This window comes from Tachypleus tridentatus, chromosome 13, assembly GCF_004210375.1.
Source record: "Tachypleus tridentatus isolate NWPU-2018 chromosome 13, ASM421037v1, whole genome shotgun sequence".
Taxonomy (NCBI): Eukaryota; Metazoa; Arthropoda; class Merostomata; order Xiphosura; family Limulidae; genus Tachypleus; species Tachypleus tridentatus.
The window spans coordinates 60,018,790-60,044,575 of record NC_134837.1 but is presented as its reverse complement, the minus strand read 5'-3'; the positions used below and the strand labels follow the sequence as shown (position 1 = coordinate 60,044,575).

General features: G+C 33.7%; 1 protein-coding gene across 2 annotated transcripts in view; it reads right to left on the bottom strand.

The window, feature by feature from the left end:
* The window catches only part of LOC143236855 (platelet glycoprotein 4-like), a 52,323-nt gene extending 26,776 nt beyond the window's left edge, over positions 1-25,547 (bottom strand). Inside the window, exons 1-3 of one of the 2 annotated variants that reach the window (XM_076475480.1) lie at positions 25,376-25,547; positions 2,280-2,440; positions 728-872 (exon numbers count right to left, since the gene is read on the bottom strand). In XM_076475480.1, the coding sequence (XP_076331595.1) occupies positions 728-872; positions 2,280-2,440; positions 25,376-25,489 (420 nt within the window). In that variant the 5' untranslated portion in view covers positions 25,490-25,547. The remainder of the gene's footprint in view (positions 1-727; positions 873-2,279; positions 2,441-25,375) is intronic. The other variant, XM_076475478.1, reaches the window with a different exon arrangement.
* Between the last annotated feature and the right edge of the window lie 239 nt (positions 25,548-25,786).

Below are 25,786 nucleotides of genomic sequence, written 5' to 3'. Positions count from 1 at the left end.
ATTAAACCAACTGCTGAGTTCCTCTGTGTATAATTTAACCTGCATTTACCCTACACTAGATGTTAAAAAAAGGCATAAACATACACTCAGTATTCAAATTAAACTAACTGCTGAGCTCCTCTGTGTAATTCACACAGAAAATGAATAATTTAACCTGCATTTACTATACATTGACTTTTAAAAAAAGGATAAGCATACCCTCAATATTCAAATTAAACCAGCTGCTGAGTTCCTCTGTGTAATTCACAAAGGAAATGAATAATTTAACTTGCATTTATGACACACTGGGTATTAAAAAAGGAATAAACATACCCTCAATATTAAAATTAAATCAACTGCTGAGTTTCTCTGTGTATAATGTAAACTACATTTATAAACACTGGGTGTTAAAAAAGGCATAAACATACCCTCAGTATTCAATTTAAACTAACTGCTGAGCTCCTCTGTGTAGTTCACACAGAGAATGAGTAATTTAACCTGCATTTTTTATACAGTGAGTTTTAAAAAAGGGATAAGCATACCATCAATATTCAAATTAAACCAGCTGCTGAGTTGATCTGTGTATAATTTAACCTACATTTACAATACACTGGGTGTTAAAAAAGGCATAAACTTAAAACTGCACAATGGTAATGAATTTCACAAAAATAAATTGGTAATTTGAGTAGTTTCAGGTATAATATTAATTACATTTAATTTTCACATTTTAGAAAAGCTATATATTTACCAGTAATGGTGCATTCACCACATATACCATTTCCTCCTGGGTTCCAATGGACAGATCTGGCTGGAACACATAAGTTTTAACATCCTTGTACTGAATGGTTCCTTGTTTCTCATCCCAGCCAACAATTTCCTTTTTCCTAGTTTGTCTAGCCATGAGGAAGAACCAAAATACTGAAAATATATCTTACAGAACTTGTTCAAAAAGGAGAAAATAACTATGAGATGTTTCTGAACAATGCAGTTGGTGGTCTTTAAACTCTTTAGTATAATCCATAATTACACTACAATCCCACAGTAAAATCCAAACCACACTATAACATTACAGCAGAATGCTCACAATTAATAATAATGTATATAAACTGCTTTGGTCTGAGAGACACTTAATGTTGTGTATAGGTTATTTTAGTCCAAGGTGCATTTAATATGATATATAAATTGTTCTGGTCTACAAGTTACATTTAATGTTGTGTATACATGGTATTGGTTTGCATAACGTGTCTGATTCTTCACAGTGATTGGATATTGTATAATGTGTCTGATTCTTCAAGTGATTGGATATTGTATAATGTTTTGATTCTTCAAGTGATTGGATATTGGATAATGTTTTTGAACATTTAACAGTTTGTTAATATATTTACATCCTAAAGGATTTTTTTAAAACTTACACAGGTACTATATTATTCTTTCAGAGTCAAGTTTGCCATATTCATTTTTGTAGTAATGAAGTTTATCCTCTCAAGAATGTCACCTGCCTCCATTCTCCAGGTTTTTATAATAGAGGTCCTATATTGTAAAATGTGGTGAGCTTTTTACACCAGCCTGATATTGAGAGGTAAGCCTCACAACTGCACATCAACAATAATAGAAATATGTAATGGGACAGTAAAGAATGAAGTGCTAGTGTTGACAAGTAGGCCTCACAACCATACAACAATAATAGTAAGATGTAATGGAATAATATAAAATAAAATGCTAATTTTGAGAGGTATGAGAACCAACTATGCAACAATAATAATGATAACATGTAATGAAATAGTATAGAATTATGTGCTGCTTTTGAGAAGTAGGCCTTGTAATCATACAACAACAGTACATGTGAGATGGTAAAGAAAGGTGTTCTTTAAATGATTATCAACTTATTAAAACAGTAAATCTGTGTTTAAACACACATAACACATATTTTTCTACCCTGTTGACTTACACTGTAAAAGTTGATCACTTACATATGTGCTTTGCTCAGGCCCCCTTGTTTTCACCTATGTTGATGTGTTGAAAGTACACATTTGTTTCATATAAAACAGAAATTTGGCTTAACATGAGAAAATTGTACATTTGTTCTTTGTTAACAGAAATATAGTTTCACATGTGTAAATTTTACAGTTGTTTCTTTAAAGATAGAATATAGTTTAAGGTGATAAAATTGTACACTTGTTTCTTTGATAACAGAAAGACAGCTTAACATCTTGAAAGTATATAAATTTCTTTGAAAACATGTTAAAGATATGTTATTATTCTTTCTTTTTTGTTTGGAAAATCAGCTCAGAAGAACTTACTTAAAAGTGTATGGTCCTATTTCTTTCACAACAGGCTTAGCACCCTCATTCATCACATCTAATGGATTGGTGATGTTGAAAATAAAAAACTTCACATAGATGGGTACAGGTATGTTCTTCCAGTTTTCAAAAGTTGAAGTTCCATTGTCTAACACAAGGTACTGAAAACACAAGCATCGTAAGCAAAATTACTAAACATAATTTCAAAAATATACTATCTTGTCAATATAATAAACAAACTACAACTTACTTGACCTATATTTGAAGTAGAGTAAATTACACAGTGGAATTTACATTACCTGGCCATGGCCGAATATACAGGGCAGGTCAAATGTTACTTTATATTTGGTATGCTACAGTTCACACTAATGAAAATATAATCATGCCAACAGAAACAAATTTAAGAATTCTTTGTTTCTAAGTAATGATACTAAACTATTTCCTAAATGAAACAACAATATATTAACTTTTCGTATGATACCTCTATTTTATAACAATTACCTCTCCTTAAAAAAAACTAAAAACTAAAATTTATACTTATAGTCAAAAGATATTGAACACATACTGGTTTTTGGCTATCATATCTGAATAAAATACTTGTAATATTTTGAAACACAAGTGCCATTTCTATTTTACACATATCAGCTACATTGTTTGTTGTTAGAAGTTAAGCACAAAACTACACAATGGACTATCTGTGCTCTGCCCACCATAGGTATCAAAACCTGCTTTCTTGTATAGTTAGTCTACAAATATACCATAGTGCTGCAAGAAGACATCAGTTACAAAAAAATGTGTCTACTTGCACAGTGTGAAAGTTGCTATTTTGCTACATAGGTGCTAGTCTCGTTCATAAAAATAAAAGCAAACCACAACTAGGTGTGTAACAGTACACTGAATTAGTGATAGACAATGATTATAAACTTTCCAATGGCAAAACTTAGAAATGATAAAAAAATCTCCTATAATATCATCAACTATCAATAGTTTACAATGTTGATTATTTTTCCCATTCTATTCATTTTATTTAAGCCATTTTACAGTAATTTTCCCTTGTTTCAGACTGGTTTTATAGTCTCTACTTGCCTATAAGACTAAAACTGTGGGTATGACACACCAGCCACTAGTAGTATTGCTTGCTGTATGAACTGAGCTCATATTGGACAATCACTGTTACTACAATTTCAAATTTATTAAGCATATATTCATGAAAATTAGCAAACTTTTTATAACGTGAAGAGTATGTTTTATACTAAAAGTCAAATTTTTAAAATAAAGGACTTGCATGAAATGAAAAAAAATTCATAACAGGTAACTTTACAAGTTGTAGTGTGGGGGTTCATGGATAGCATATTTATTTTTATGGGTAAGTCCATAATTTTACAAGTTGTGGTGTGGGGGTGTATGGACAACATACTTATTTTTATAGGCAAGTCCATAACTTTAGAAGTTGTAGTGTGGGGGTTCATGGACAACATACTTATTTTTATAAGCAAGTCCATAACTTTAGAAGTTGTAGTGTGGGGGTTCATGGATATCATATTTCTTTTTATTTTAGAGTTTTTATCTTTTTTAGCATACAAATACATCACTGTTGGTACATTTAAACTCTAATAACTGATTCAGTTGTTACATAAGCCAGCATGCTGATGCTTGCTCATGAGAGAGGATTACTGTCCACCTCTGACAGATAATGATAGAGGTGAAAATTTGGTAAGAACCGTGTTGATCATGGAAATAATCAGCTGGACCACTAGAGTTGATACTCACTTCAACTGACATTGGGTAAGTTGCTACAGTAAAAATAACGTATAATGTATATCCAAAAATACACATCTAACATTACAATACTAATGACATTGGATACAATAAAACACTACAATCACCTGACAGTGGACAAAATAACACACTAGAATTGCATGACAGTGGACACAATAACATACTACCATCACTTTACAGTTCACACAATAACACAATACAATCACCTAACAGTGGACACAATTTCACATTACAACTAATTGGCAATGGACACAATTACTACAACTAACTGACAATGCACACAATTACACATTATAACTAACTGGAAAAGACATGTTTAACGCTGTTTATTTTCTCAATCGATCCTACATCTGTTTATAGTGAAGAGGTAAACTGTGGGAACTTTAAAGGACAATATAGCTTAATACAAAATGTCTTATATGCTTATGACAAGAAAGACCTCAGCAGTTTATATAATATTTTACTAGGGCCCAAGTTGAAAAAAAAAAAGCGAACTGACTAACTGGTGTATAAATATCTATTGTAACATTCTTATCAATGTTATAGGTGTAGCTACCAGTTTAACTGACAATTTTGATTTCATTGTTGTAATTGTAATTTTGTAATTGCTCTAAGTTGTAATTGGCCACACATTTTCTTCACACCTAAGGTATTTTTGATTAGAAATGTTATAACATGACAACTAACCTACATCTACAGACGAAGAGGGCTTTCGCCCAGTACCACAACTCATCAGGCCGGCTGATATACAACAGACAAATTAGTGATCTAGTTGCTATATATACACAGTATATTTATTTATTTATATATACTGTGGTCAGTTTTCATGAAAAACAATGGTTATGGTGTGAATCAGAATAGGCAAGTGAATTATAATTATCATCATTTATATTGATATAAATCTTCCACAAATAATATTTCTTTCATAAAATAATAATATTTATTTAATTTTAACACTGTTTATTTGTCATTATTTTATTCGAGTTAACAACGCTGCAATTCATAAGAACCAACAAGCTAGTTTCTTTTTCCTGTAGTAGATCATCTCGTGAACAAAAGAAAAATACGGTAGTAATTCTAAGAACCTATTGTTCCAGTAGTGGGACATGCAGTAAACAACAAAAAATATACGATAGTAATTCTAAAAAAACCTATTGTTCCCGTAGTAGGGTCATGTAGTGAACAGGAGAAAACTACAGTAGTAATTATTCTAAGAACCCCTTATTCTTTTAGTGGGTCATGTAGTGAACACGAAAAAAATGTACTAATTCCAAGAACCCAGTGTTCCCGGGGTGGATCATGTAGGCAATGAGAGAAATCTACAGTAGTATTTCTAAGAACTTGTTGTACCCGAACTGGGTTATATAGTGTTTGTTTGTTTGTTTTTGAATTTATTGCAAAGCTTCACGAGGACTATACTGTCAAAAGTATAGAATAAAAATAAACACAACAAAAACACAACTCGTAGTCTTTACGAAATTGACAAAACACAACAGCCAGAATTATATATGAATGGCACACTACTCCAGATTGCCCCATCGGCAAAATATTTAGGTCTGACCTATGATTCAAAACTAACTTGGATCAATCATGTGAACGAAATTAAAAATAAAGTCTGGCGAAGAACTAACTATGCTAGGAGTCTAACTGGTAAAAACAGTGGAGCATCTACAGATAACATACTAAAAATCTATAAAACATATATTAGACCTATAATAGATTATGCAGCTCCAGCATGGATAACTGTAAGCAACAAAATAATTAAAACCAAACTACAAACAACCCAAAACACACTCCTCACAACTGAATACAGAGTTCCAAGAACTATATCATCTCAGTTCATTCACAAATACTCGAACATACCAACCATACCAGATAGACTCCTACATAGTACAATAATGTACTTTAATAAGAATTGGATGAAAAAAGAATTACTATGCGAACTAGACAGGTACCTCATACATGATAAAGCTAGTCCTAAATATCTCTCCCCAGTTAACTTATATTTTAAATATAAAAATAAATAATAATAAAAAATATATATAAATTTTAAATAATAAAAAATAATAATAAAATATATATATATATATATATATATCTTTAAATAATAAAAAAAATGCTACCAACAAACTTAACATTCTGCTGAGAGAATAAAATAATCACTATATATGAGCCACAATACATGGACATTGCCCTTAAAAGGATCAAAATAATATTCAGTTCTACAATTATAAATACCAATCCGTCAAGAAAATAAGTACGGGGAGGAGGAAGAGGTCATAGAGAACCTGACCCTCTAGGGTATGATCTTTTCTTACCCAAACACCGACAGACATTCCAGGGCTATCTACACTAGCCGTCCCTAGTTTAGCAGTGGGAATGCAACTAGTCATCACCAACCCACCGCCAACTCTTGAGGCACTCTTTTACCAACAAACAGTGGGATTAATCATCCTCATTATAACGCCCCCACGGCTGAAAGGGCGAAGATGTTTGGTGTGACGGGGATTCAAACCCGTGACCCTAAAAGTACGAGTGAAACACCTTAACCACTTGGCCATGCTGGGTTAGGTTATATAGTGAACAATTGAAAACTACGGTATTAATTATATTATCCTACTGCTCCTGACGTGGGTTATGCACTCAACGGAAGAAAACTATGAACCCATGAATGAAGCCTGCTGCAATACGAAAATTTGTCAAAACGTTTGTTACAAAACAGCCATTGCATGTTAAATAGGAGAACGCGATAATAATACGAAATAATATTTTAAAATATTATCGTATCGTTAATACAATAAAACATTAACACGCCTATAAAAGATAAACTATTAACATTACAGTTACATGATACCATATTAACACGTCTTTAAAAGACTAACAAAAATATTATTAATATGACAGCAATACGATGAAATGTAAACATGTCACTACTAACATAAAATATTATTAACATGACAGCAATACGATGAAATGTAAACATGTCATTACTAACATAAAATATTAGTAACATCACAGCAATACGATGAAATGTAAACATGTCATTACTAACATAAAATATTATTAACATGACAGTATTACGATGAAATGTAAACATGTCATTACTAACATAAAATATTAGTAACATGACAGTACTACGATGAAATGTAAACATGTCTTTAGTAACATAAAATATAATTAACAAGATAGTAATAGGATGAAATGTAAACATGTCTTTATTGACATAAAATATTATTAACAAGTAAATAACATGATAAAATATTAATATGACCGCAATATTTTAAAATATTATCACGTTAACAATGCGATAAAATTATTAATACGTCAATAGTATGATAAAACATAAACACATCAGTACTAAGATGAAACAATAATACGTCAGTAATAAGTTGACCTCTTAACACATCAAGAAATTCAGTATCCAATTTAAACTAAAAGTTATTCAATGGTTCGACACAACTTCTGCATATAAATACAAGCTATCTTTAATACAACGTTAAATTCAGTCACGGTCTATATTCCACGTAGATGAAAAATCCAGGAAGTAAAAACAGCCAATTAACTTCATTATTATTTTCATAAAATACCAAAGTCAGCAAAATAGAACGGCGACATTAAAAGTTGTCTATACTATTTCGTATATCCTAAGTATGTTTTAAAGTCTTCCGTTTACTATTGATAATATCTGGTTTTAATATATTTCTAACTTTGACTCCTACTGTACATTGGCTTCACCATAATAAAAAGCGTTCGTCACGGTCTAGATTCACGTGGTAGAAAAGTCAATTTAACAAGCATTAGAACTAACAAAAGGGATAACAAGAAAATATAAATCGTGTTTTACAACTACATTAAAAACACTTTCACAAAGTTTAGTTCCTACATTAACATATGTAACACGAACATAAAAATCATATTTTACAATTAGGTTGAAATGGCTTTCACAAAGTTATCTATTCACGGTCGACAGACGATAAGGAGTGTCAGATACAAATGTCGAGTCCATCGACAACGATAAGATTACGGAGATAAAACCTAAAGCACGGGGTTCGATTCTCTTCGACAGACAAAACAGACGGCCCAACTTGACATCGCTCTAAACACACATACAGAATGAAAAAACACGTATGTCATTCCTTAAGAGTACATACTCCATGGAATGGGATAATCATATCTAGGATTAGCGAGTTATAACAAGATATGAGGCATGGATTATATACATGTAGTGGTTGTGAAGCACACCTAGGTAGAGAATAACATGGTTTACATTATTTGTATTGGTTGTGAAGCACATCTAGTTACATAATAACACTCGTTGTATGACATTAACTGGTTGTGAAATACACCTACATACAGAATAACACTCGTTGTATGACATTAACTGGTTGTGAAATACACCTACATACAGAATAACACTCGTTGTATGACAGTAACTGGTTGTGAAACGCACCTACATACAGAATAACACTCGTTGTATGACATTAATGAGTTGTGAAATACACCTACATACAGAATAACACTCGTTGTATGACATTAATGAGTTGTGAAATACACCTACATACAGAATAACACTCGTTGTATGACAGTAACTGGTTGTGAAACGCACCTACATACAGAATAACACTCGTTGTATGACAGTAACTGGTTGTGAAACGCACCTGCATACAGAAAAACACTCGTTGTATGACATTAATGAGTTGTGAAATACACCTACATACAGAATAACACTCGTTGTATGACATTAATGAGTTGTGAAATACACCTACATACAGAATAACACTCGTTGTATGACATTAACTGGTTGTGAAATACACCTACATACAGAATAACACTCGTTGTATGACAGTAACTGGTTGTGAAACGCACCTACATACAGAATAACACTCGTTGTATGACATTAATGAGTTGTGAAATACACCTACATACAGAATAACACTCGTTGTATGACAGTAACTGGTTGTGAAACGCACCTACATACAGAATAACACTCGTTGTATGACATTAATGAGTTGTGAAATACACCTACATACAGAATAACACTCGTTGTATGACATTAACTGGTTGTGAAATACACCTACATACAGAATAACACTCGTTGTATGACATTAACTGGTTGTGAAATACACCTACATACAGAATAACACTCGTTGTATGACAGTAACTGGTTGTGAAACGTACCTACATACAGAATAACACTCGTTGTATGACATTAACTGGTTGTGAAATACACCTACATACAGAATAACACTCGTTGTATGACAGTAACTGGTTGTGAAACGTACCTACATACAGAATAACACTCGTTGTATGACATTAATGAGTTGTGAAATACACCTAGATACAGAATAGCATGAATTGCATGAGATGTATTGGTTGGGAAATACGGAATAACATTAAACAAAGATTATTTAAACAACTTCCTGGACTAATTAAAATTATTTAGTAATTAGAGCATGTGTAAGGAACAACCAAGTACTAACGTAATAATACCAATGATCTCATTAATAGAAACGATCTAATGGACTAGATACAGAAATATATTGTATGAAAAGCCGAGTAAACGTACTAAATAACAGTAAGGAGAGATATATATTAGCACATGGTCTAAAGGTAAACCATATACTGAATAAACTTTTATCTCGTGTAAATAAAATGACCGAAGTAAAAAAGTCCTGGAGTTAATAATCTTCAGTACCAAGTTGTGTTTTAATAAATTTGCTCCAAAGTGTTCTGCAGTGATTATATACCACTGTCATGACCTCTCACAACCACCCACCACACTTTTTACATGGCCCAGCGTGGCCAGGTGGTCAGGGCACTCGACCTGCAATCTGAGGTTCGAATCCTCATGAAGCCAAACATGCTCGCCCTTTCATCCGTGGGGGCGTTATAAAATTCTGATCAATCCCACTATTCATTGGCAAAAGAGTGGCCCAAAGGTTGGCGGTGGGTGGTGATGACTAGCTGCCTTCCCTCTAATTTGCACTACTAAATTAGGGACGGCTAGCGCAGATAGCCCACGGGTAGCTTTGCGCGAAGTTCAAAAACAAACATTTTACCCTAAATATTCTATTAGTCCTAGGCCTAGGTGGTGCGTATTTACAGTCATGTGAAAAAGTTAGGACATTCTATGAAAGCCTGTGTATTTTTTAACATTTTTGGATAAAACGATATTTAATCTCAATTTTAACAATACTGAGAGATTATAGGAATATAACTAAACAATTAAAACTGAAGAAAAGACTTGTCAAGATCTTCTGTAAATGTAACTCTGTGTGTGTGTATGTATATATCAAAGTTGGTTTAAGGTTGCTTTGTGAAGTAAAAAACAAAAACGTTACTGTCATAATTTCAACTGCTACAGTATATATGCATAAGTTTAAACACTGTACAAGATGGTTACATGTAATTAATTTTACAATGATAGATTACTGTTATACCCATAACAGGTCACAGGAAGGGAACAGTAATCTAAATCAAGGCTGTTTGGATTTCACTGTCTATACTTCGTCCCTTGTTTACCTGTTGCTCATTAGTTTTCTTTCACTCTTTGGTTGATATTACTTCAGTTATATATTATTTATATGTATAAATTACACTATCTCTGTCTTCTGAAATAGGTGTAATTTATCGGCTCAACAGGAGTTCAATTTTATTGTTCATTTCTGGTTTATGATCCCAAATTTTTGGGGCTATTTGAAATTCATACATTTTGTAGTTTAGTATCTGTATGAATATATATGCATTACTATTGTAGATTATTAAAAGTGTATTACATATCAGACCCTTAATAACTCACACACACTTTTGCAATATGCAATCTCTTCAATCTTCATGCTTCGTATTTCTATATATATCATTAATGACGTATTCTCTGATTTAGTAACATTTTTATCCAGTTCTATTGGGTTGTATTTTCTTAAACTACATGAAAGGTATAAACTACTTACATTGTAAACATCGACTACTTTAATAAATACTTACTGGTAAGTTATTTACATTTTAAATAAATGTTCATCAGTACTAGACTGTCTGTTTAGTTCAAGATTTATAAATATCTTTATGAGTAATAAAAAACTATTTCATGCACTTTCAACAGTTACAAGATTACTACTACATATTTGCATGTATTAGTAGTTAAGATGCTTTAATGTAAATAATAGATGTATTTTCCTCTAGGCCACACCTTTCGTTGTGAAATCTAAAAACTTAGAAGTATATCAGCGTATTAAAAAATGGTCACTTTAACATTAAAGGTGCTTATTTTTAGAACAACAGGTTGATGTAGTTATGGAAAATACATGAATATATAAATCTGTTTCACTGACTGCTTCTTTCTTCTTTGTTAAACCTAATAAATCAAACAGAATCATAAACTAAACTACCTCTAACTCCGTTAACGATAGCGTTAAAAAAATTCTATTTATAGCACATACTGAACATGTATTCCCTGTCATACAGAAGATTAGAAAGGAGAACTAGAAACGTTCATACATGCATGATGTTAGATACTCATGAAGATATCTGGACCATTATCAAACACACACACACAAAACACAACTATATATACACACACAACAGAATACGTCACAACACAAACAGATAAATACACAAATCGCAATACATACACAAAGATAACGTGTCGAAATAAACACTCATATAAACACTGGTCAAAGTATATTTGAACATTCAAAATAAAGAAATATATGATAATACGTCACTATACATACAAACATATATACGTATAAACACTCACTCCCCAATATATACACACAGTTAAACACACACTTGTTGTACATGCACATCAGAATACATACATACTTTACAATATATACACGCACACAAGCATACACACATATATAAACATAAACCACGATATATATATATTATTTTCATATACAGAGAATCACATCACGACGTACACACGTACACACACAGTTAAACCCACATCACAACATACACACACAGTTAAACACATATCGCAATATATAACACGTTGCAATACGTTCACACACAGATATAATAAACTGAACATGACGTTTTTCACAACGTGTTTCTACCGATTGTAGCCATTGCACGATGAAGAATAGATCTACATTTTGACTGCTAAAAATAAGCTGAGTTTAATATAATGTCCTATTTATGAACGAGTTTATTAGAATTGTAGCTGACGAAAGTTGAATGAGTTTAGTCTTCCAGAGTCTAGTTTCTCGTTCGTGATCCGAAGAGACAGATATTGGTAAACAGAGAAATACTGAAACTAACACATACGGTTACAGGTTAGTTCTGACCTGAAAACCTAATGAATCAGTTATTATGTCTTAACATCTTCAAATGAAAAACAAGGGGCGTGGCTGAAAAACAACGATGATGTTCTCTCATACAAACAGAGTTTCAGACCATTACGGTCTAAGTCTAAACCTTCCATGGTTAAGTTCCCAGATACAAAAGTTCAAGATAAATATAATACGCTCTAACTCTAGATGATGAAGCAATGTTGAGTCTGTAACAATAAAGAAGGGACAAATAAATAAATGAAAAAAGCTACTCTTTATAGAGAAAACTTAAACAAGCTCTTATTTGACCAGATAATCCATTTCCCAATCTTTCATCAACTCAGACTAGAGCAACAGAACGTATGATTACGCAACACAGTCAACTCAAACTAGAGCATTAGGACGTATTATTACACAATACAGCTAACTCAGACTAGAGCAACAGAACGCATGATTACACAACACAGCCAACTCAGACTACAGTAACAGAACGCATGATTACACAACACAGCCAACTCTACAGTAACAGAACGCATGATTACACAACACAGCCAGCTCAGACTACAGTAACAGAACGCATGATTACACAACACAGTGAACTCAAACTAGAGAAACAGGACGTATTATCACACAACAAATTAACTCAGACTAGAGTAACAGAACGCATGATTACACAACACAGTCAACTCAGACGAGAGTATTAGGACGTATGATTACAAAACACAGTCAACTCAGACTACAGTAACAGAACGCATGATTACACAACACAGTCAACTCAAACTAGAGTATTAGGACGTATGATTACAAAACACAGTCAACTCAGACTAGAGTAACAAAACGCATAATTTCACATACACAGCCAACTCAGACTAGAGTAACAGAACGCATGATTACACAACACAGCCAACTCAGACTACAGTAACAGAACGCATGATTACAGTAACACAGCCAACTCAGACTACAGTAACAGAACGCATAATTACACAACACAGCCAACTCAGACTACAGACTACAGTAACAGAACGCATGATTACACAACACAGTCAACAGACTACAGTAACAGAACGCATGATTACACAACACAGCCAACTCAGACTACAGTAACAAAACGCATGATTACACAACACAGTCAACTCAGACTACAGTAACAGAACGCATGATTACACAACACAGTCAACTCAGACTACAGTAACAGAACGCATGATTACACAACACAGTCAACTCAGACTAGAGTATTAGGACGCATGATTACACAACACAGTCAACTCAGACTACAGTAACAGAACGCATGATTACACAACACAGCCAACTCAGACTACAGTAACAGAACGCATGATTACACAACACAGCCAACTCAGACTACAGTAACAGAACGCATGATTACACAACACAGCCAACTCAGACTACAGTAACAGAACGCATGATTACACAACACAGTCAACTCAAACTAGAGTATTAGGACGTATGATTACAAAACACAGTCAACTCAGACTAGAGTAACAAAACGCATAATTTCACATACACAGCCAACTCAGACTAGAGTAACAGAACGCATGATTACACAACACAGCCAACTCAGACTAGAGTATTAGGACGTATGATTACATAACACAGTCAACTCAGACTAGAGTAACAAAACGCATAAGTTCACATACACAGCCAACTCAGACTACAGTAATAGAACGCATGATTACACAACACGGTCAACTCAGACTAGAGTAACAAAACGCATAATTTCACATACACAGCCAACTCAGACTAGAGTAACAGAACGCATGATTACACAACACAGCCAACTCAGACTACAGTAACAGAACGCATGATTACACAACACAGCCAACTCAGACTACAGTAACAGAACGCATGATTACACAACACAGCCAACTCAGACTACAATAACAGAACGCATGATTACACAACACAGTCAACTCAGACTACAGTAACAAAACGCATGATTACACAACACAGTCAACTCAGACTACAGTAACAGAACGCATGATTACACAACACAGTCAACTCAGACTACAGTAACAGAACGCATGATTACACAACACAGTCAACTCAAACTAGAGTATTAGGACGTATGATTACATAACACAGCCAACTCAGACTACAGTAACAGAACGCATGATTACACAACACAGCCAACTCAGACTACAGTAACAGAACGCATGATTACACAACACAGCCAACTCAGACTACAGTAACAGAACGCATGATTACACAACACAGTCAACTCAAACTAGAGCATTAGGACGTATTATTACACAACACAGTCAACTCAGACTACAGTAACAGAACGCATGATTACACAAAACAGTCAACTCAAACTAGAGTATTAGGACGTATGATTACAAAACACAGTCAACTCAGACTAGAGTAACAAAACGCATAATTTCACATACACAGCCAACTCAGACTAGAGTAACAGAACGCATGATTACACAACACAGCCAACTCAGACTAGAGTATTAGGACGTATGATTACATAACACAGTCAACTCAGACTAGAGTAACAAAACGCATAAGTTCACATACACAGCCAACTCAGACTACAGTAATAGAACGCATGATTACACAACACAGCCAACTCAGACTACAGTAACAGAACGCATGATTACACAACACAGCCAACTCAGACTACAGTAACAGAACGCATGATTACACAACACAGCCAACTCAGACTACAGTTACAGAACGCATGATTACACAACACAGCCAACTCAGACTACAGTAACAGAACGCATGATTACACAACACAGCCAACTCAGACTACAGTAACAGAACGCATGATTACACAACACAGTCAACTCAGACTACAGTAACAGAACGCATGATTACACAACACAGCCAACTCAGACTACAGTAACAGAACGCATGATTACACAACACAGCCAACTCAGACTACAGTAACAGAACGCATGATTACACAACACAGCCAACTCAGACTACAGTAACAGAACGCATGATTACACAACACAGCCAACTCAGACTACAGTAACAGAACGCATGATTACACAACACAGCCAACTCAGACTACAGTAACAGAACGCATGATTACACAACACAGTCAACTCAAACTAGAGCATTAGGACGTATTATTACACAACACAGTCAACTCAGACTACAGTAACAGAACGCATGATTACACAACACAGTCAACTCAAACTAGAGTATTAGGACGTATGATTACATAACACAGTCAATTCAGATTAGAGTATTAGGACGTATGATTACATAACACAGTCAACTCAGTCTAGAGTATTAGGACGCATGATTACACAACACAGTCAACTCAAACTAGAGTATTAGGACGTATGATTACAGAACACAGCCAACTCAGATTAGAGTATTAGGACGTATGATTACATAACACAGTCAACTCAGACTAGAGTAACAAAACGCATAATTTCACATACACAGCCAACTCGGACTAGAGTAACAGAACGCATGATTACACAACACAGCCAACTCAGACTAGAGTATTAGGACGTATGATTACACAATACAGTCAACTCAGACTAGAGTAATAGAACATATGATTACACAACACAGTCAACTCAGACTAGAGTATTAGGACGTATGATTACGCAACACAGTCAACCCAGACTAGAGTTATAGAACGTATGATACCAGAATAAAGTATCAGCAGAGAGAGATATAAGTTTTTACCCATACGTGAATTCAATTATTCTACAACCAGCTAGTTTACGTGTCAAATTGGTACCCTACAACCAGTTCACGTGTCAAATTACCAATAACACAGTTCTTAGAATTCAGCAGAAATACGAGGAAGTGGTCTTCTAGACGTTTCAACCGCCTTTTTAAAATAAGACGAACTTTGCACCTATCTAGGTCTTTCACAGCTACTGCAACAGGATAGGTGGTGAAAGGGACTTGTCGTAACCAGACTTAATGGAAATCTTATAGAACGTTGAATCTATTGTATCTAATTAAAATGTGTGAATTATATGTCAGCTGTACTACACCCACAATAGATCGTCGTGATATAGATCCATATTGTATTTAATCTTACTGAATTAATGACGTTTCAATTTATGTCCAATAGTTAAAAGAAGAAGAAAAAAAAGTAAGACTTGTTTACTCTTAGATGTTAGCGTTGTTAGGAACTCATATGACCACATAACGGGAGACTCACCAAGGACGTGTATACACGAAACTTGTCTGTAGACCAACGTGTTTGTGATTATTTTATCCATCAAATGATTACAAGAGATCTGTGCATGAAAATATCATAGAAAAACCTGAATATATCACACTTATGTGATATGTTAAAGTGAACACCGGGGTTGTATAGTACATAACACTTGTATGATATGAACACTATGGATATATAAGATATAACACCTGTGTTATGATAATGTGAATACCGAGGTTATATATCATATCACACAAGCGTTATGTGAAAACGGAGGTTATATAACACGTAACGTGTCATATGATATGTGAACAAGGACGTTATATAACACAACTCGTGTGTGGTGTAATAAGGTTAATACACAGGTTCAATAACACTTGTGTAAAATGATAATTTGAACACCGAGATTATATAATATTTTCGTGGAATTATCACGTGAACAAGTTTGTATAACACATGAAACTTGTGTGGTGTGATAATGTGCACATCAGTTATACAACATATAACGCTTGTATGGAATAATAACATGAACACCAGAGGTATATAACACGTAACATATGTATGGTTATTATAATAACGTGAACCCCGACGTTATAACATAAAACTTGTGTGGTATGATAATGTCAACAGCAGGATTATAAAGCAGACCACTTTTGTGATATGACAATATGAACACGGATGTAATATAATACATAAAAGGTGTTTGGTACAATATTGTCAACATGGAGGTTATATAACGTGTAACACTTGTGTGGTATGATTCTGTGAACACCACAGATACACGCGATATAACAGTTCCGTGAATTGATATTGTGAACGGCTGGACTATCTAACTTTTTTATGGTTATATAATTTGAACACCAGGTTTATATAACGTAGAACACCTGTGTGGTATGATTTTGTGAACACCAAAATTATAGGACACTTAACACTTGTGTGGTATGATAATGTGTCCACAAGGGTTATACAACGAATAACACTTATGTGGTATGATAATGTGTTCACCAGGGTTATACAACGTATAACACTTGTATGGAAGTTTTTCATTCTGCGCTTTTTATGAGCGTTGTCTCTTTGTCTGCTAGTACTTCGCCCCATGATGATGTATTTTTACCAAATTTGGTGTGGAAGTTCATTGGGAGATAGATACAAGTTTCCACTACTTCGTACCCTGTTGATGGATCTTCAAATATTATGTATGCAGGTTTGTTATATCCTTGCGGTGATACACCCAAGCTTCCGGTTTTACATTTTCTATCTTCCAGTTTTTATTGACATATTTTACAATTACATATAAGGGAAGCAAATTTTCATGTTCTGGGATAACCTTTCATTAATCATGAATGTGCTTAATTACCGTTCAGGGTACAGATATACCAGCTAGTTCTTCATAACATCCACGTTCAGGCAAAGGGTACTCCAGCTAGTTCTTCATAACATCCACGTTCAGGGTACAGGTACTCCAGCTAGTTCTTCATAACATCCACGTTCAGGTTAAGGGTACTCCAGCTAGTTCTTCATAACATCCACGTTCAGGCAAAGGGTACTCCAGCTAGTTCTTCATAACATCCACGTTCAGGGTACAGGTACTCCAGCTAGTTCTTCATAACATCCACGTTCAGGTTAAGAGTACTCCAGCTAGTTCTTCATAGCATCCACGTTCAGGTTAAGGGTACTCCAGCTAGTTCTTCATAACATCTACGTTCAGGTTAAGGGTACTCCAGCTAGTTCTTCATAACATCCACGTTCAGGTTAAGAGTACTCCAGCTAGTTCTTCATAACATCCACGTTCAGGTTAAGAGTACTCCAGCTAGTTCTTCATAACATCCACGTTCAGGGTACAGGTACTCCAGCTAGTTCTTCATAACATCTACGTTCAGGGTACAGGTACTCCATCTAGTTCTTCATAACAGCTACGTTCAGGTTAAGGGTACTCCAGCTAGTTCTTCATAACATCCACGTTCAGGTTAAGGGTACTCCAGCTAGTTCTTCATAACATCTACGTTCAGGGTACAGGTACTCCAGCTAGTTCTTCATAACATCTACGTTCAGGGTACAGGTACTCCAGCTAGTTCTTCATAACATCCACGTTCAGGGTACAGGTACTCCAGCTAGTTCTTCATAACATCCACATTCAGGTTAAGGGTACTCCAGCTAGTTCTTTATAACATCCACGTTCAGGTTAAGGGTACTCCAGCTAGTTCTTCATAACATCTACGTTCAGGTTAAGGGTACTCCAGCTAGTTCTTCATAACATCCACGTTCATGTTAAGGGTACTCCAGCTAGTTCTTCATAACATCCACGTTCAGGGTACAGGTACTCCAGCTAGTTCTTCATAACATCTACGTTCAGGGTACAGGTACTCCAGCTAGTTCTTCATAACATCTATGTTCAGGTTAAGGGTACTCCAGCTAGTTCTTCATAACATCCACGTTCAGGTTAAGGGTACTCCAGCTAGTTCTTCATAACATCTACGTTCAGGGTACAGGTACTCCAGCTAGTTCTTCATAACATCTACCTTCAGGGTACAGGTACTCCAGCTAGTTCTTCATAACATCTACCTTCAGGTGAAGAGTACTCTAGGTAGTTCTTTATAACATCCATATTCAGGGCACAGGTACTCCATTTGGTTCTTTATATTAGGTTGTCCAGAAATAAATGTCGGAATTCTCACGATGACATTTGGAAGCTGAATACTGAGTAACTAATCGTTGGTCAGTTAGTTTAATCCAACGTTTGTCGCTTATAAGGTGCCTTAATTGTCTGCTGTCTCAACTCTACTAAAAGCAAGTTTCGCAACCCCCAAGGCAGCATCGTCAAGAAGGACTTTCATCTTATATTATTTTCGGCTACGACATCAAACTTGAACGAAAAACTACCGAAACTACACAGAACATCGATCGTGGATGTTTTATTGAACGTACAGGTTTAAGACATGGAGATGAAACTCTTAAAGGCCACGAAGATCATGGAATAAAACCATCCTTAGATGAAAACACATTGAGGGAAGCAGTTGAGACAGACCCTCACAATACAGTATGTGAGCTTGCAGAAAAGCTAGGCACAAGCAAATCAAGCATTGCCAACCACCTGAGTGCGATTGGAAAGATGAAAAAGTTGGATAAGTTGGTTCCGCATGACCTGACTGAAGATTAACAAAATCGGGGTTATGAGACCTGTCATCTTGACACTCCAAAAATTCAACGAATTTGGAATCAAGGTTCTTCTTTATCCACCTTATTCCCCAGACCTTTCCCCCACAGATTTTCATTTTTTTCAAGCACTTTTACAACATTTTGAACAATAAACGCTTTCAAAACCAGGTAGCTGCAGAAGAAGCTTTCAGAAAGTTCACTGACTATCGAAACTCTAATTTCTACAGCATCGTTACATGTTGGTAAAAGTGTGTTGAAGCAAATGGTGCTTACTTTGATTAAAGCATGTTTTACAACAATGGTTTATACTTTTCCAAACTTCGCAGTTCAAAAACGACATTTATTTCTGGACAACTTAATAACATCCATGTTCAAGGAACAATACTCCAACTCAACCTTTATAACATCCATGTTCAAGGAACAATACTCCAACTCAACCTTTATAACATCCATGTTCTGAGGATGGTACTCCAGTTAGTTCTTTATAACATCCATATTCAGGGAATGATGCTACAACTGGTTCTGACATAGAATAATTAGATCACCTATCTTTAGACTTGCGCTGGAATAAACCACAAACAAAATTCTTTGTAACGTGGTTATTTGGTTTTTAAAATTGATTCACAAGCAATTTAACCATTTAGCTCAGTTGGCAGAAACTCATCTGGTGAGCGCGATGCCCCGTTTTCATTTTGCTTACCGAAGACAAAAATAAGATTACCACAGAAAACTTGGCGACCTATGTGGCCTGTCCCTTTTCCCTAAGATAAGGCTCCACACTCACACGTACAACATAACGATTTGTTATCCCAGTTTACCTTACTGACATATACAATATAATGATTTATTATCCCAGTTTACCTTTCTGATATATACACAATATAATGATTTATTATCCCAGTTTACCTTACTGATATATACACAATATAATGATTTATTATCCCAGTTTACCTTACTGATATATACACAATATAATGATTTATTATCCCAGTTTACCTTACTGATATATACACAATATAATGATTTATTATTACAGTTTACCTTAGTGATATATACAATATAATGATTTATTATCCCAGTTTACCTTACTGATATATACACAATATAATGATTTATTATCCCAGTTTACCTTACTGATATATACACAATATAATGATTTATTATCCCAGTTTACCTTACTGATATATACACAATATAATGATTTATTATCCCAGTTTACCTTACTGATATATACACAATATAATGATTTATTATCCCAGTTTACCTTACTGATATATACACAATATAATGATTTATTATCCCAGTTTACCTTACTGATATATACACAATATAAAGATTTATTGTTACAGTTTACCTTACTGATATATACACAATATAATGATTTATTATTACGGTTTACCTTACTGATATATACACAATATAATGATTTATTATTACGGTTTACCTTACTGATATACACAATATAATGATTTATTATTACGGTTTACCTTTCTGATATATACAATATAATGATTTATTATTACAGTTTACCTTACTGATATATACAGTATAATGATTTATTATTATGGTTTACCTTTCTGATATATACAATATAATGATTTATTATCCCAGTTTACCTTACTGATATATACACAATATAATGATTTATTATCCCAGTTTACCTTACTGATATATACACAATATAATGATTTATTATCCCAGTTTACCTTACTGATATATACACAATATAAAGATTTATTGTTACGGTTTACCTTACTGATATATACACAATATAATGATTTATTATCCCAGTTTACCTTACTGATATATACACAATATAATGATTTATTATCCCAGTTTACCTTACTGATATATACACAATATAATGATTTATTATCCCAGTTTACCTTACTGATATATACACAATATAATGATTTATTATTACGGTTTACCTTACTGATATATACACAATATAAAGATTTATTGTTACGGTTTACCTTACTGATATATACACAATATAATGATTTATTATCCCAGTTTACCTTACTGATATATACACAATATAATGATTTATTATCCCAGTTTACCTTACTGATATATACACAATATAAAGATTTATTGTTACAGTTTACCTTACTGATATATACACAATATAATGATTTATTATTACGGTTTACCTTACTGATATATACACAATATAATGATTTATTATTACGGTTTACCTTACTGATATACACAATATAATGATTTATTATTACGGTTTACCTTTCTGATATATACAATATAATGATTTATTATTACAGTTTACCTTACTGATATATACAGTATAATGATTTATTATTATGGTTTACCTTTCTGATATATACAATATAATGATTTATTATCCCAGTTTACCTTACTGATATATACACAATATAATGATTTATTATCCCAGTTTACCTTACTGATATATACACAATATAATGATTTATTATCCCAGTTTACCTTACTGATATATACACAATATAAAGATTTATTGTTACGGTTTACCTTACTGATATATACACAATATAATGATTTATTATCCCAGTTTACCTTACTGATATATACAATATAATGATTTATTATCCCAGTTTACCTTACTGATATATACACAATATAATGATTTATTATCCCAGTTTACCTTACTGATATATACACAATATAAAGATTTATTGTTACGGTTTACCTTACTGATATATACACAATATAAAGATTTATTGTTACGGTTTACCTTACTGATATATACACAATATAATGATTTATTATCCCAGTTTACCTTACTGATATATACACAATATAATGATTTATTATCCCAGTTTACCTTACTAATATATACACAATATAAAGATTTATTGTTACGGTTTACCTTACTGATATATACACAATATAAAGATTTATTGTTACGGTTTACCTTACTGATATATACACAATATAATGATTTATTATCCCAGTTTACCTTACTGATATATACACAATATAATGATTTATTATCCCAGTTTACCTTACTGATATATACACAATATAATGATTTATTATTATGGTTTACCTTTCTGATATATACAATATAATGATTTATTATCCCAGTTTACCTTACTGATATATACACAATATAATGATTTATTATTACAGTTTACCTTAGTGATATATATACAATATAATTATTTATTATTACAGTTTACCTTACTGTTATATATACAATATAACGATATTTTATTCCAACTAACAACATCCTGCAATCAGTCATGATTTTATTACATAATTTGTTATCACCCTTATCACAGCCGTTTCTTTTTACTTCCCTATTGTTTAAAAGGAAAGAAAAAAATAGTTTTTTTTTCTTTAGATCAGAAATTGTCGAAAAACGTAACTTCGTTTGTTTTGTAAGAAAACGGATATAACACGGAATTTCTTAAGTCGTCTAAATTGTGTCCTTGACCAGATCAAGTATAGAAAAGCCCTCCGGCTCGCTCAGGCTGAAACTGTGTTGAAAGTCAAATGGAGGTCGTGATAGACAATTTTGAGCAGAGCTAATATGTAGAGGAAAAACAGAGCAGTTTGGCATAGTACCGTATCATTTAACAGTGAAGTTGTAGTAAAATACTTTAACAAACTGATAACTAGACAGTCGTAGAGACCAGATTCAACAAAACTTTCTGTAAGTTGTAGTAAGATACTTTATCAGACTGATAACTTACACAGTCGTAGAGACCAGATTCAGTAAAACTTTCTCTCAGTTATGGTATTATTTGGACGTTGTAAAACACTCAATGAAAGAGTTTTTATTTTTTTGTGTATGTCACACAGAAGACATTACGCCATTCATTCGAACAGACTAAAATATTTTGATTACTGTACCCAAGACTGTGAGAACAGCACGCTAGTTAGTGATAAATAAAGAGGGTGTAAAGTGTATTACATTATATAATAATATCAGTATATAAACAGACTAAAACATTATAAAAATAAGCTTTAAAAACTTGTTTTAGATTTTAAACATTTTAACAATGAATGAGCCCCCCGCTAGTACAGCGGTAAGCTTACGGATTTACAACGCTAAAATCAGTGGTTCGATACCCATCGGGGGGCTCAGCATATAGCCCGATGTGGCTTTGCTATAAGAAAGCACACACACAAACTGAATAAATACATAGTACAGTTAATTATAATAAGATGTTAATATAAGCTAATTCCTCCCCAGTAATGTAAAGTGTGTCCATTAAAAAGATATTACTTATTAATAGCATAACTGTGTTAAAATATTTCTAAACAAGTGAATATTATTAAAAAACATGTGGACAGAACACATTACAATAGCAAGTACAAGCTTGTATCTCAAAACCGCTGGTATGGGTATTAACACGTTTACTAGTGAAGCGGCCCAGCATGGCCCAGTGATGAAGGCACTCGTCTCGTAATCCGAAGGTCGCGGGTTCAAATCTCCCTCACACCAAACATGCTCGCCTTTTCAGCCGTGGGGGCGTTATAATGTTACGGTCAATCCTACTATTCATTGGTAAAAGAGTAGCCCAAGAGTTGGTGGTGGGTGGTGATGACTAGGGGCCTTCCCTCTAGTCTTACACTGCTAAATTAGGGACGGCTAGCGTGGATAGCCCTTGAGAAGCTTTGCGCGACATCCAAAAACAAACTAGTAAAGCAGAGAGCAACGTTCCGACCTTCTCAGGTCACCTGCAGGTTTATCAGTAAAAGTATTAATACCCATACCAGCCGTCCTGAGATACATTTTTACTTCAAGTGGGTTTCTCGCCATCACGAAGTAAAAACTTGCATCTAAAGAAAGAGACAACATATATATCAGTTCTAGAGGTTTCCTAATTCATTTCGTGGATTCTGTTAATATGATAACTTCTCTAGTCAAGATAGAAATACAAAGCTGGAAAACTTAATCTTACGTTATTTTATTCGCGTTTTTTATGCTATTTCAGGAAATAAACTTTATTTATCGCAAGGTTGAAGTCATTGTAAAGCTTACAAACTTGTAGTGAGTTATTATTTATCATATTTAGAGTTATCTTTGCTTGAGAAGATGAACAAACAATATATTATCCATTCAGCCAAGACTTGGCAGTTGTTTAATTACAGTGAGGACTGCAAAACCTTACTTCTAAAGCCATACTATTACTATATGAAGAAATTGGGTATAAGTTAGGCCTTTTGGTTGTACTGCTACTAGTAGCCCTAGGTTACCAGGCTTAAACTAAAGATAAAAAAAAATAAACTCAAACTAAAAGAAACTCTATTGCTACTGATAGTCAGAGAAAATGAGACAAGTGGTAGTGAGAGTAAAACTATCAGTTCTGATGTATAATTTGTTATATGCACGCGTTAGCTCATCGGTCAAATAATTTATAACAAAAGTCAGAGTAATGACAATCTGCTCTGCTCTAGTGTAGTAAACCTTAGATTTATCATGGAATCCTGTATTCTTTGTACAATTTAACACTAAGTCAAACATAACGGGTGAATATACGGCATTTTCACTGAGGAAGTTCAACAACAACACACTATGAACGAGTTAAGATGCATAGAATGCGTTATGTTTATAGAATTTTTAACTTCGGCGTTCAGCACCTTATTGAAATACTCCTTTAACTAGGATACTTTACTGCAGCTTGGAAACATATCATTATGTACTACAGTAAAACTACGGCCTGGCGAAGTCATAAAACTTATAAGATATCAAAAATTGTCTGAAAATATTGACCTACCTCGTCAATCTTGGCCTTAATAATTCTAGGAAACAAGCCATACAAAACTCCGCCACTTATACACACAGTAGCCCCGAGAGCCAACAAAGCTAACCTTAATACACTCCAAACCATGTTCTCCCAAACTTCCTGAACGAAACGAGTACTTCAAAAAATTATAGTACAACTGCTTTTAAGTTTGACACCAAATTGAAGTCAAATCCGCTAGATGTCGCTTTGTTTGCATCTGTGTCAGGTAAATCATGTGACTGTTTTCTAGAAAAACAAAATTTCTCAAAGTTGTTAACTATGTTTCTTAGTTTATTTTTTCAAAAGAAAAAGTGTAGTTTGGTTATTAATATACTGTTACATTCTTATATGACAGCATTTTACTAAAAATGCGAAAAAATTCTCTGTTCGATTTTTTAAAAT